Source organism: Neovison vison, chromosome 1, assembly GCF_020171115.1.
Source record: "Neovison vison isolate M4711 chromosome 1, ASM_NN_V1, whole genome shotgun sequence".
NCBI lineage: Eukaryota > Metazoa > Chordata > Mammalia > Carnivora > Mustelidae > Neogale > Neogale vison.
Genome location: NC_058091.1, coordinates 260,057,790 through 260,071,621, shown reverse-complemented (window position 1 = coordinate 260,071,621; position 13,832 = coordinate 260,057,790). Strand labels below are relative to the sequence as shown.

Sequence of the window (13,832 nt, the reverse complement as noted above, 5' to 3'; positions counted from 1 at the left end):
ATTTTATTTATTTATTTGGCAGAGAGAGATCACAAGTAGGCAGAGAGGCAGGCAGAGAGAGAGAGAGGAGGAAGCAGGCTCCCTGCTGAGCAGAGAGCCCGATGCGGGACTCGATCCCAGGACCCTGAGATCACGACCTGAGCCGAAGGCAGCGGCTTAACCCACTGAGCCACCCAGGCGCCCTTTTTTAAAGATTTTATTTATTTATTTGACAGAGATCACAAGTAGGCAGAAAGACAGGCAGAGACAGAGGGGAAGCAGGCTCCCTGCTGAGCAGAGAGCACAATGGGGGGCGTGATCCCAGGACCCTGAGATTATGACCTGAGCCAAAAGCAGAGACTTAACCCACTGAGCCACCCAGGCACCCCTCATTTTATTTCTTATTCCTCTGTTTTCTTCTTCTTACTTTCCTGTGGGTTATTGAACGTTTTTTTGAACTCCAGTTTGATTTATCCACAGTGTTTTTGAGTACATCTCTTTGTATAAATCTTTTAGTTGTTACATTATGCCTACATATCTTATCATAGTTAACTACTTTCATCACTTTACCAGTCTGAGTAAATTGTGGAAATCCTTTCTCCTTTTATATTACTTTACCCTCCCTAATTATAATAGAATGTTGTAAATATGTTCTCTGTATACATTCAGAACCTCATCAGTGTTGTAATTTTTACTTCAATCACCAAAAATAATTTAGAAAGCAGAAAGCCTATTGTGCATATTCATAATTTGCTTACCATGTTTTTTCTTCCTTTCTAATTTCTCCTTGTATTATTTCTGAATTTTCTCCTTTTATTGTTTCCTTTCTGTTTTACGGAACTAACTCTTTAATCTTGTAGAATTAAGTCTTCTGGTGATAAATAATCTTAGTTTTCTGTTTGTTTCCAAGCATTAAAATTTTTTGTTTTGTCTTTTTTTTTTCTCTTTTTTTAGCTATTCAGGATCCAGTGTAGTTAACATACAATGTTATATTCATTTCAGATATACAGTATAGTGATTCAGCAATTCCATATATTACCTAGTCCTCCTCAAGATAAGTATACTCTTAATCCCCTTCACCTATTTTATCCACTCCCCCCACCACCCCTCTGGTAACCATCTGTTTGTTCTCTATAGTTAGGAGTCTGTTTTCAGTTTGTTTCTCTATCTCTTTTTTTCCTTTGTTCATTTGTTTTGTTTCTTAAATTCCATGTGTGAGTGAAATAGTGCAGTATTTGTCTTTTTCTGGTTTATATTGCTCAGCATTTACTCTCTAGATCCACCCATATTGTTGCAGATGGAAAGATTTCATCCTTTTTTGTGGCTGAATAATATTTTCCATTACATATATACATACATACACACATTCCATTATATGGTGTGTGTGTGTGTGTGTGTGTGGAATGTGTGTGTTTGTGTATGGCATGTGGATATGTATGTGTGTGTGTATACAGACACACACACATATATATATAATGTTATATGAAAATATATGGTATATATGATGTATATATGTATATATACACACCACATCTTCTTTATACATTCATCTATCAGTAGACATCATTTAGGTTGCTTCCACAATTTGGCTGTTGTAAATAGGGCTGTTGTAAATAGGCACAGATCCCTTCAATTTAGTGTTTTTGTATTATTTAGGTAATACAATTCCTGGATCATAGGGTAGTTCTATTTTTAACTTTTTTGAGGAACCTCCATACTGTTTGCTACAGTGAGCAAATCAGTTTGCATTCTCACCAATAGTTAACAAGGATTCCTTTTTCTCTACATTCTCGCCAACACTTGTTTGTTGTGTTTTTGATTATAGCCATTCTGACAGTTGTGAGATGTTACCTCATTGTGGTTTTGATTAGCATTTTCCTGATGGTGAGTGCCGTTGAGCATCCTTTCATATGTCTGTTGGTTATCTATATGTCTTCTTTGGAGAAATGTCTGTTCATGTCTTCTGTCCATTTATAGTTAGACTTTTTGGGTTGTTTTTTGTTGTTGGTGTTGTTTTAGTGTTGAGTTGTAACAATTCTTTATATATTTTAGGTACTAACCCTTTGTCTGATATGTCTTTTGGTAGGTTATCTTTTAGTTTTGTTGGTTTTTTTCCTTTGCTGTGTGGAAGTCTTTTATTTTGATGCAGTCCCAGTAGTTTATTTTTGCTTTTGTTTCCCTTGCTTCAGGAAACAAATCTAGAAAGATGTTGTTGGGGCTGATGTCAGAGAAATTACTGCTTGTGCTCTCTTCTAGATTTTTTATGGTTTCAGGTCTCACATTTAGGTCCTTAATCCACTTTGAGTTTATTTTTGAGTATGGTATAAGAAAGTGGCCGAGTTCCATTCTTGTGCATGTAGCTGTCCAATATTCCCAGCACTATTTGTTGAAGAGATTGTCTTTTTCCCTTGCATATTCTTGCCTCCTTTATCAAAGACTAATTGACCATTGATCATAAATTATAGGTTTATTTCTGGGCTTTCTATTCTGTTTTATTGATCTATGTGTCTATTTTTTTGTTTTAAGAAACTTTTTTTTTTTTTTAAAGGGAGAGAGAAGAGGGGGACAGGAAGAGGAAGAGAAAGAATCTTAAGCAGGCTCCACATGTACTGTGGAGTCTGATGTGGGGCTCTATGTCATGACATTGAGATCATGATCTGAGCCCAAATCAAGAGTCAGATGCTTAACCAACTGGACCACCTGGACACTCCTCTATGTGTCCATTTTTGTGTTAATACCATACTGATAAATTATCTTAGTTTTTTTCTTCATCTGAGTTGCCATGTTTCCTCTTTCATTGTATAAGAATAATTTTACTAGATGTAAGATTCTGGATTAAAACTTCTTTTTTCAGCATTTGAAAACCATTGTGCTATTTCTTTCTGACTTTAATGGTTTCTGATGAGAAATCCATTTTCATTTAAAGTGCTTTCCTCTGTAGGTAAGATGTTATTTTTCTTTCACTGCTTTCAAAATTTTCTTAAACTTTTCAGACGTTTGACTGTATGCCTTGTTATGGATACATTTGGATTTACCCCATTTTGCGTTTGTTCAGCTTCTTAAATGAGTGGCTTTATGTCTTTTGTAAATTTGGATGTATTCAGCCGCTTCTCAGCCCTCTCTCTTCTTCCTTTCATTCTGAGAATCTGACATAACCATAGGTCATTTGTTATCATTCTACAGGTCCCTGTGGCTCTTTTTCCCTAGGCTATTTTTTTTAATCTGTTGTATAGTTTGAGTAATTTCCATTGTCCAATTTTCAAGTTCCCTTATTCTTTCTTGTATCCCTCCATTCTGCTGTTGAGCCCATCTATTGAGTTTTTCATTTTAGTTATTTATCAGTTCTAAAAACATACCTCAGAGTCTCCTTTACATTTTTATCCATTTACTGAGATTCTTATCTTTTTTATGAGTGTCTATTTTTCATTTGTTTTAAGTGTGCCCATAATTGCTTACTGAAGAGTTTTATGATGGCTGTTTTAAAGTCTTATGCCAGATAATTCCAACATCTTGTCATCTCAGTGTTGGCATCTATTTTTTTTTTTTCATTCAGTTTGAGATTTTGTAGTTCTTGGTATATGACAGGTTGTTTTGTTGTTGTTGTTGTTGAAATCGAGACATTTTGGGTATTACGAGATTCTATGTCTTACTTAAGTTTTCTGTTTTAATTGGTTTCCTCTGACACTGCTCTGTCAGAAGAGAAATCCCACCTCATTCCTACTAGATTGGAATAAAAGCCCTGGTTCCCCACTCAGTCTCTGCCAATACCCCAGGGCAGGGAGCTCCTTATTAGAAGCTGGTGTGTACGGAGGAGGTGGGGGAGTTCTGGTTCCCCAGTTGGCCTCCACTGACACTTCCCTTGGTGGTTAGGCTATGAGTGCCTCATTAGCCCCAGTGATAACAATATCTAGTGACCCCGACAACTACCAACAAGAGGCAGAATGACTGGTTACCACTGGAGATAGTGAAACTCCTAACTCCCCACTAGGCCTCCTCCTATACCACTCCAGCAAAGGAGAGGGCATCTTGTTTTACTACTCCATGGGAGTGGAAGGCCAAGCTTCCTATTAGAAGAAGATGGCCTCGTTATTTTCTGGAAGAGATGAAAATCCTGGCTCCCTTCTTAGCCTTTCCCAAAACCAATGTTTGAGATTGGGAGGCCTTGTCACCTCAGCAGGTTGGAAATCTAGGCTCTCCACTTGGCTTTTGCTGGTGACGGTGGGACTGGGACTATAGGTTTTTCCATGTTTGGCTAGAAGGAGATTGTTACTCTTAAACATTTTCTTTCTTGTTCTACTGCTTCTTTGTTCGTCCTTTGGCTAGAGGAAGCCTGCTTTTGTTGGAGCTTTTGTTGTCTGCACCTATTGATATTTCTGGGTTGCCAGTGTCTTTAGCTCCAACTCTGAGATATATAGGGCAAAAAGAAATCTCAGGAACTTGCATGGGTCCTAAAGGCCCTAGTTGATCTGCTCTCTCTTTCCACCTTTCATATTTTCCTCATATTTGTTTTATATATAATATCCAGGGGTTTTAGTTGTTCCTAGTAGGAGGAATAGATGTTTATTACATCTTTCTGGAAGGACAAATTTCTGGACTACCTGAATTTTCATGATAAGCTGGACATCAAGATTGTAATATAAATTCTCCTATTTTGTCTTTTTTATTCTTGAAAACTAATTTTTAAATAACAAGCAGTCTAAGTGCAGAGTGTCTTTTGGCCAACAATCAGGGTACTCTGCTCAGTTCCCTAAAAAAGTAGCTTTCTCTGACCAAGATTTGTCATTTTTTTACCTCATTATATATAAACTTCTATCATTTGTCCAGAGATGACATTGCTGACAAATTTAACTATCAAGGAAATAGATAAAAAAGAGGAATTTAGTAAAAAAAGAAAATCACTGGACAACCAAATTAGATGTCAAAATGTCCATCCACTATAGGTCTTGTACTTTATGAATAGGTAATAAGACTTTAGGCCCCCACTTAGAACATGATTTTTTAAAAATGTCTGAAATAAAATCACATACCCACACACAGAAAGTCAGCCCACTTTCTAAAGCACAATACAAATTAAAGGAGATAGGATTTCATAAGTCAGGAACACTTAAAACATAAAGTAAAAACTTACAGTGAAGCAGGAGAGAGAAAATTATAAAATTCACTCAAAACACACAACTTCCCAAAGAAACACTGTGGCTCTTCAGTGTTGGTGTACACAGTCTTATATACATTTAATAGGGGGTGAAGGTCTTCCTTTATCTGTGTGTAGTTCAGTATTGGTATTTATAATTAGAATTTTGAATTCTAGGGACTTATATTATTATTGCCACCCTCTGTCTTATGCACATCTGTAACTACTTAGCTAAGAAAAAAATTTTAATTATTTTAGAGGAAAAAAACCTATTTCTTATAGAGTCCCTACCACATGTTAGACAACATATTAGGAGCTTTACCACAGTAACTGTTTTAATTTTTATGAAAAATTTATGAAGTAGATTCTGTTATGTTCCATATTCACTGGTTGAGAAATTAAATTTGAAAGCCCAGGACTAATTTTACAAAAGCTCTGGCTAGTCAGTAACCCTGGTAAGGTTGGCATCCAGTCAAGGTTTCAGTGGTCATGCTCTTAACCAACCTGTAATATGAATTCTAAAATGTTGAGATCACATGTTGTAAACTAGGAAAGGTGACTTTTGGCATCTAGTAATCACATTAATGCTAATACTTGGATTAGCTGTGCAGTAGCAAAAACTTCCATGTCAACACTGAGTATTTGTGTCCTTCAAGCAGGTCCTGAGATCCTGACTCATAACTCACAAAGATGCTTCTCAGCCTCCTGAGTCAGGAACTGTACGTTCTAGGAAACTAAAGATTAGCTCTTTTATGAATGATTATGGTAGCAGTTCCACTGTGCTTGGTGTCCACAACAGGTGTACCCTCTCTTTGATTGCCAATTTTCAAACAAAATTGTCCATGATTATGAGCAGTACTTGAAAAAGTATACAAGTAATATAAATCAGGAGGATTCATGAGATCCAAAAGGGACTCTTAGTATAAGAAGACAAGGGAAGATAACTTGGCTTCTGCCATTTTGAGACAGATGCCATGCACATTGCTTTGCATACAGGCTAGTTATTTGGTTTAAATAGGCATTCCATTATAATGTGGTAGATGGCCAAAGAAGAGCAGAGGAGTTCACCACAGATCTGCTCACCAAATATTTTCTGACATATTGAGGAGGCAGTGAACAATAGTAGCTTGGAGAAAAATCACTACATTGGCTCTGGGTTGTATTTTCCATTTTAATTAAATTTCCTATTTGTCCATTCTGTGTAGGCCCTGGCCCTATGATCCATGCTATTTTGCATGGCCAGTGAAATCAGGAAGAGCCCATGATTTGAAACTTGGAGGCATCTAAGTGATTTTGTTGTATTTGCTGGCAGAAGGCTAGTGTTTTCTGAGTTTGGGACATACTTTCAGACTCAGGGTGTCAAGTGACAGACTGAGGGGCTCTCTGGTTGCCAGTTGATATGTTAAAGAGGTTCTTTCCCATCAATTTACCCATTGCATTCAGTACTCTTCCCCATTTTTCTTTTTAGCAGTGGATAGCCCAACAGTGAAGCCCAGTAGGCTCAGGTTGGTCATCAGGTGGTTGTTCCCGTTAGACCTCTTGTGAGCAGGATCTTCTGTTGGTAGGTGACCAGGGAAGGAGCCACCTGTAATTTCAAGACACAGATTTGCAAAGGAAAGAAAACTGATTAGGAGTTTTCTCAATATAAATAAAGAAATAAATAAAATCTTAAATATCTCAAATAAGTAAATAAAATCTTAAAAAATAATCGGAGGAAGATTGTTTGCATGTCAGGAGTGGCTTATGTTACTATTCTCCAAACCCAGCTAGGCAATTTTATATTAGCCAGATGTGACTTGGTACCATTGCAAAGATTTAGTAGCATATATGTGTGCCTCTGTACACCTTTCTTTTATTTTTATTTATTAAATTTTGATATTTGCTTTACCCCAACCTCTCCATAGCAAAAAGAGAGTGCAATTAAAGTTGGGTAAAATCAGTTTTGCTTTGAACCCCTTCATAGTAAAATCTTGCATTAGTGACAGACTTATGTCATTTGTATACATATAAGAAAATCAAAAGATGAGTTATTTTAGTACTTTTTTTTCTCAAAATGTATTAACCAGCCAAAGAATTAATTTACTGTATCCAGTTGTTCTATTGAAGCTGATTGTTTAAGTATGCATTAAACATTTGCAGAAGAGATTGTGCACTACTGACCAAATTTCCTTTTCATGTTTTTATCTGAGTCAGAGCATGAGTCAGAACTGAAGGCAGCATTTTTTTATAATCACAGTCTTGTTCTTTTTCTTTGATGTTTTTAGGTGGCAAAGTGACAAGTGCCAAAACTCAGGCCTCCCTTTTCTGAAAGTGTCGACTTTCTGCCAGACCCGGAATAATGGACGTGAAGGACAGGCGACACCGCTCTCTGACCAGGGGACGGTGTGGCAAAGAGTGTCGCTACACAAGCTCCTCCCTGGACAGTGAAGACTGCCGCGTGCCCACGCAGAAGTCCTACAGCTCCAGCGAGACTCTGAAGGCCTATGACCACGACAGTAGGATGCACTATGGAAACCGAGTCACAGACCTAGTTCACCGGGAGTCAGACGAGTTTCCAAGACAAGGTAGGTAGAGCTGACCCCACTGACTTGCTCTGAGCTTCCTTACATTCTTGCACTGTTGCGCGTCGATCACTGAGTTGGTAAAAACTGGAAGCCAAGCTTGCTGGCATCATCTGCCCTTTCGAGTTTAGTTTAAGACAACAATCCTTTTATCGACCCATAGCAGAATCCTGTGGGAATGACAGAAGTGCCTCTTTGGTCCTGAATGCTGAATTCTTTGACAATTTGTTGGTTGTTTTGGAGCCCCACAATGGTAGGTTTTGATAAATGTAACATAAGGCAAAGCTTTCTCTTGTAAGGGGTATTCCTGAGACCATTATATATCCCTGGGCTGAGGAACACAAAATTATCTGTGGTTTTTAAACTAGTTTTCTTGAATCACATACACAAACCTCCAAGAGCTCAAATTTCTACTATTTTACACATTAAGTTTCTCAGTCAGATTCTCTTTGAACAAATGGTATATTGATTAAAACCTATTTGAACCTCCCCTATCCTGTGTAATATATAATTTCTTTCCTCTTCAGATGTGGTGTTAATTTTGTGTTATGCATTTGTCTTTTTGTGTTTCAGAGCATAGGTGAACTGATGTATATCATTACCTAATTCCACATATATCATTCTCCCTGTTACTTTCACCAAAACTTATTTTTCTTTCAGTATTTTGATTTCTTTGGGGAGGAGGATATTTTTCTCAAGCGCTAACAGTTGGCATTCTCTTCATATCCAATATCCATGAAGAAGTTTTTTATCACTTGTCAAGGGTTGCTGTAAATGTATGGACATGTAGACTAAAGCACAAACAGTGCTGAGAGGCAGTATGGCAAGGTTGACTCGCGAGGTCCATGTCTTGTGCTTTGTGTACCAGCCATGTGTGATTTACATGAAAAGCTTAGCAAACTTACAAGAGAATGCACAGAAATACAGGAAATGAACTGGGAAGTGTTCACTCTTCCAGTGCCAAGATTCGAGGCCCTGCCTGCTAGGTTATTGGCTCATTTGTTTGTAACATTGATTCTTTATTTCTTGTTTCATGCTCTTGTTCCTGAATATTGCAACTAATTCAATTCCTCTTGAGATACTTGAGCTGTGTCTCAGTTCTTTCTGGCTCTATAACAAAATACCATAAATTGATGGCTTATAAAAATAGAAATTTATTTCATATAGTTCTGAAAGCTGAGAAGTCCAAGATACATGTACTAGCAAATTTAGTGTCTGGTGAGAGCTAGCTTTCTGGTTCGTTGACAGCTGTCTTTCTCTGTGTCCTCACATAGCTGAAGAGGATGGGGGCGCTCTCTTAATTGTCTTTTATGAAGACATTAAACCCGTGACTCAATCACTTCCCCAAAGCCCCACCTTCAAATACCACTGGAGATTAGGTTTCAATATAAGATTTGGCGTTGGGGTGGGGGTAGGGGTGTAGGAAATCACAAACATTCAGTTGATAGCAGCTTGGAATTCCATTCCTGTTGGAAAACACCACACACATTATTCTCTATGCGCGCGCACGTGCACAGACACACACACACACACACACACACACACACACATCTGTAGTCCATTGTTTGTTATAAAAACATGTTCTCTTATGCTTCCAGTTAGCTTAGCTCCGAATTTTATACTTAACAGTGTATTTTTTAAAATCAGCAGAATCCTAAAAAAATAATTAAACATTTTAAAATTATTTTTAAAAAATTATACTTAACAGAATATTTTTTAAAAATCAACAGCTAAAATACTATTTCTACTGCAGTTATAGAACCTTTCAGGATACAGTTTTTATTTAATCTACACTCTCCTGTTCTGAGTTATCTTCATGTAAATAAAACATACTTCAAACAGGGGGAGGGTTGCTTGAAAATTATTCTGTATCAAATGTCTTTGATCTGTGAGTAACTTCAACAGTTGTTTTACTTCACTACGTTCCTCTCCTGACCCCAAAGTGTATGAGTGAGAATTGGGCTTAATTAATTAAGGGAGTGTTTAAATTTCAAATATAAAGTATTAGGACACTTGTTATTTCTTAGAGTGTCACTAATACAAGGCTCAAATATTTTGAAAGGTGATGCATGTTCAGCATGGTTGAAAACCTTTCATTTTCTACTAGATTTTTGGTTTTATTTACAGCGTTGCTGCATACATTTTTGTTTCTTATGATTTTGTGCTGAAATGTTGAGCCTTCTTCCTAAGTCTCATTAAAGTTGCATCCTGGTTTCTGGATCATTGTGCACTGAATTGTAGATCCCAGATTATTGTTGAATTGTGGATTGTCCTGTCACCTTTTCCCTTATTAATATTTACATAAAATGAAACTGAATGCTTGGGATTTTATGTTCAAATATACCTTTTTTCTTCCTGTTTAATCTTGTTCCTCTTCATTGATAATAATGGAAGTTGCTTGGCCATATCAAACCCATAGCTTTGCAATTAACAATTCACACATGCCGTGTGTTGTTATTGAGCCCATATTTGTTTGTGTAATGTGTTTGCATGAATTAAAAACTGCAGGCCAAAAGTAGAAATGAAAAGGCATTGGGAAGTATTTGCATATGCAAGTGCAGTTCCTTCTGAAGACATCTATGAATTTATGCATGAAAATGTAGTCAGAGTCTGAGTGGATCTACTTTGATGGGTTCTAAAATTGAACTCAGGAAGTAAATAAGCACATATTTAAGGAGAGGAAGAGCAGGAGATACAATCTGGCAAGCATCATAGTCAATGTGAAACTTAGCCACCACAGAGAGGGTTAAAACAAATTTTACTCTCAGGAATAACAATAATTTTTAAATGTCATGCATTTCCCATTTTATTTTCTTATTCATGAAATCAAAGAGCAGGATCATCTCAGAACTTATTAGCCTAGAGGTACATTAGCAAGGATCATAGTGGGATCATCTCCTGTGGTATTCTTATTTAAAACCCAAGACACTGATCATAAAACAAACATGCTTCTCACATTCAAGCAAGTTTGGCAAACACGGTTGGATGACTCTCCAGATGCTCAGAGTGGAAACGAATTGCCAGCTTACTAAAAGTGATGTGGGGCCAGGGTCAGACCCTGTCCAGTTCCCCTGCAAGTAACTGCAAGTATCAAATGTTGAGAACCTGCCAGATCCCAGCAGGAAAGAGAGGCTGGGTGTTCCCATAGGAAGCTTATGGAAGTTCCCATCAAATTATACCTTCTTTGCCTGCTTTCAACACAGGATCAGCCTCTGCTCCTAAGAAGAGACAATGCAAATTACCTGTCTGGCCTCTATTATGCTGGATCCTCCTGGTGTGAAGGGAGAAAATTGCTGACCCTAGGTCTGTGGCCATTGGAGTAATTAGTAATTAGTAAATGACTAATGCTGCACTGAATAGCATCCTAGTGGTCTGAGAGTTAATGCACCTGACAAAAGTGACCAGTAGTCTAATCCCCGGTCAGACCCAGCCTCAGTCTAACGTGTGAAATAGATGCCACTTTGAATACTGAAGGTCAGGCAAATGCCCAGGCAGATTGTATAAGCTTGTTCTTTGGGACCCTGAAGTAGGGTATAGAGCAGTGTGATACCCAGGACATTCCCCCATGGCTTGCGAGCCTCAAGTTAGACTTGAACTCTGCTTTTGTATTATAATGTGCCTCTGACTCTGGTCTACATTCTGTGTTTCACTAGGATTAGTACACCATTTTCAGATGTATTAAACAAGAACAACAAAAGAATAATGGCCAACATCCATTGAGCACTTTCTATATGTCAGGTGTCAGTCTAAGCATTTTGCTTATATTAATCCAGGGGAATATTCACAACAGAGTTGTGAGGTGGGTTCTGTTATTACCCCTTTTTGCTGGATAAGGAAACTGAGGCACTGAGAGATTAAATAAATCATTCCAAGGCCACAAATACAGGAATTGGTGAAGACAAGTTTTAAATCCAAGAAGTTGAATGCGAGAGGTGTGTCTTGAACTAGAACTACTGTGTTTGATCCCCTCCTGAATAAATAAATAAACAAAAACAAGCCATTAAAGCCCACATCACAGGCTATGAAGTTCGATATATAAACCTTTATGGCATCAACTTCTTTAAACACTTCTTACTGTAGGAACTGCACTTGTTAACTTGAATGTCCCATGAGCACTACCACCAGCACTGCTGAATTCAATTCCTATGCCCACCCGTTTGCCTCCATTTCCACAACTGTCTCAAACTCCCTGCAGGCATTTCTACCTACAGTAGCTCTCCACAGCCACCACTGTAGGAAAAAGCTCCTGCTCTCAGAACGTGTGCCAGGCTGTCAGCACCGATTCTTTGCCTTCCCCTCTAGTCATCACCTTTTCCCACAACCTCTCAACCTGGAACACTAACCAAGAAAGGTGTTACTATCTAAATGATATTGCTCAGGTAAGCAGAACTGACTGGCTTCTGTGCCAGGCAAGGCCCAGTGGGCCAGAGAGTTCAGCCAGGCTTCTCATGCCTCAAAAAGCCCTTCTTTCCAGTTAGAACTGCAAGTCTCTGGAGAGGGGGCCAAGATTGAATTCTTTCTCTGCACCTCAGGCTGTCTCTTTGGGTCAAGGTTGAGGAAAGAATTGGGGGAAGATTGGATTTTTGAAAATATGCTTGCGTCAGTCCTCTCAATCAATTCTAGCACAGATACAACTTTGACCAGCACTTTGATGCACTTAAAAAATTTATAAAGACATACACACATACACATTTTAGGCTACGTTTAATTTTGGTATTTCATAAATCAGTTTTCACTCTTGTCATCTTTAGAATAATTGAGGCAATATGTTTTACTCTGTATAATCTGGCCTGGCATAAATTGAACCTGTGCTAGAAACTCACGAACCACTATAAGCTAAAGTGTTAACTATAGTCATTCAATCAATATATATAAGAATTGGTGAAATAATCTAGAAACCTGTGAGCATTCCACCTATAACAGAGTCTTAAAAAACTTATTTTTCCACTGTACCCAAAGCAACAGTTGGAAGGATTCTATTTTGAAAACCACAGCCATTTACCTACAAAGAACATCTTTTGTTTTAGTGACATTCAAGTTTGTCCGGTCAGTGTTTGGAAGGTTAAAAAGTACCTTGAGGAGATTACATTTAATTTATTCTCCCACCTCTAGGCAGGACTTCTTTTCATAACTCAACTGAGAATAACCCGCTGCTTCTAATTCTTTGGTTGTGTTGTTGATGTATTATTCTTCCTTTTCCTATTCCTATTATTATTATCATTATTATCATTTTAAGAAAAAGAGACCTTACAGTCTTTCAGTGTAATATGATCCATCGTCTCCTTGCTGGCTGACTTGAATCCTTCTTGCTTCATTTGAGAGGCATATAGGAAAGCAGTTAAGAATGCAGAACCAGGGGCTCCTGGGTGGCTCAGTGGGTTAAGCTGCTGCCTTCGGCTCGGGTTGTGATCTCGGGTCCTGGGATCGAGTCCCACATTGGGATTCTGCTCAGTGGGGAGCCTGCTTCCCTCTCTCTCTCTGCCTACTTGTGATCTTTCTCTGTCAAATAAATAAATAAAATCTTTAAAAAAAAAAAAAAAAGAATGCAGAACCAGGGGTGCCTGGGTGGCTCAGTGGGTTAAGCCTCTGCCTTCAGCTCAGGTCATGATCCCAGGGTCCTGGGATCGAGCCCTGAATTGGGCTCTCTGCTCAGCAGGGAGTCTGCTTCCCCCTCTCTCTCTGCCTGCCTCTCTGCCCACTTGTGATCTCTCTCTCCCTGTCAAATAAATAAATAAAAAATAATCTTAAAAAAAAATGCAGACCCAAAGGTCAACAGTCTGTACCCCAGTACTGATGTGTTGCATGGGTGTGAGCTTGATCAAATTCTAGAACATATGCCCTCTGAATCTCATTTTCTCTCTCTGCAAAAGTTCCCACATTATAGTTATAGTTGTTTCTATGATTATTCATTTATCATGGTATGGATGCTATCTTTCTTTTAATAAGTGCTGAATAAATGCTAATGGTTTTCATCATTGTCATTTTAAGTTTGTTGCCAGCATAAGTGGTCAACATTGGCTCTCCACCTCTCCTAACATTGTATGCAAGAGAATATTTTTTCCTTGGATTAGTTTCTTATGACTCACAAAAATACTGACATCTTCAAATCCAGAATTTTTCTTCCAGTTGTTGATAAAGTATATTTGACTCCCTGTGCACCA

At 38.1% G+C, this 13,832-nt stretch overlaps 1 protein-coding gene across 6 annotated transcripts in view; it reads left to right on the top strand.

The window, feature by feature from the left end:
- The window catches only part of TENM2 (teneurin transmembrane protein 2), a 1,132,942-nt gene that overhangs the window by 196,564 nt on the left and 922,546 nt on the right, over window positions 1-13,832 (top strand). For all 6 annotated transcript variants that reach the window (XM_044229881.1, XM_044229874.1, XM_044229866.1 and 3 more), the window contains exon 2: window positions 7,375-7,674. In XM_044229881.1, the coding sequence (XP_044085816.1) occupies window positions 7,449-7,674 (226 nt within the window). In that variant the 5' untranslated portion in view covers window positions 7,375-7,448. The remainder of the gene's footprint in view (window positions 1-7,374; window positions 7,675-13,832) is intronic.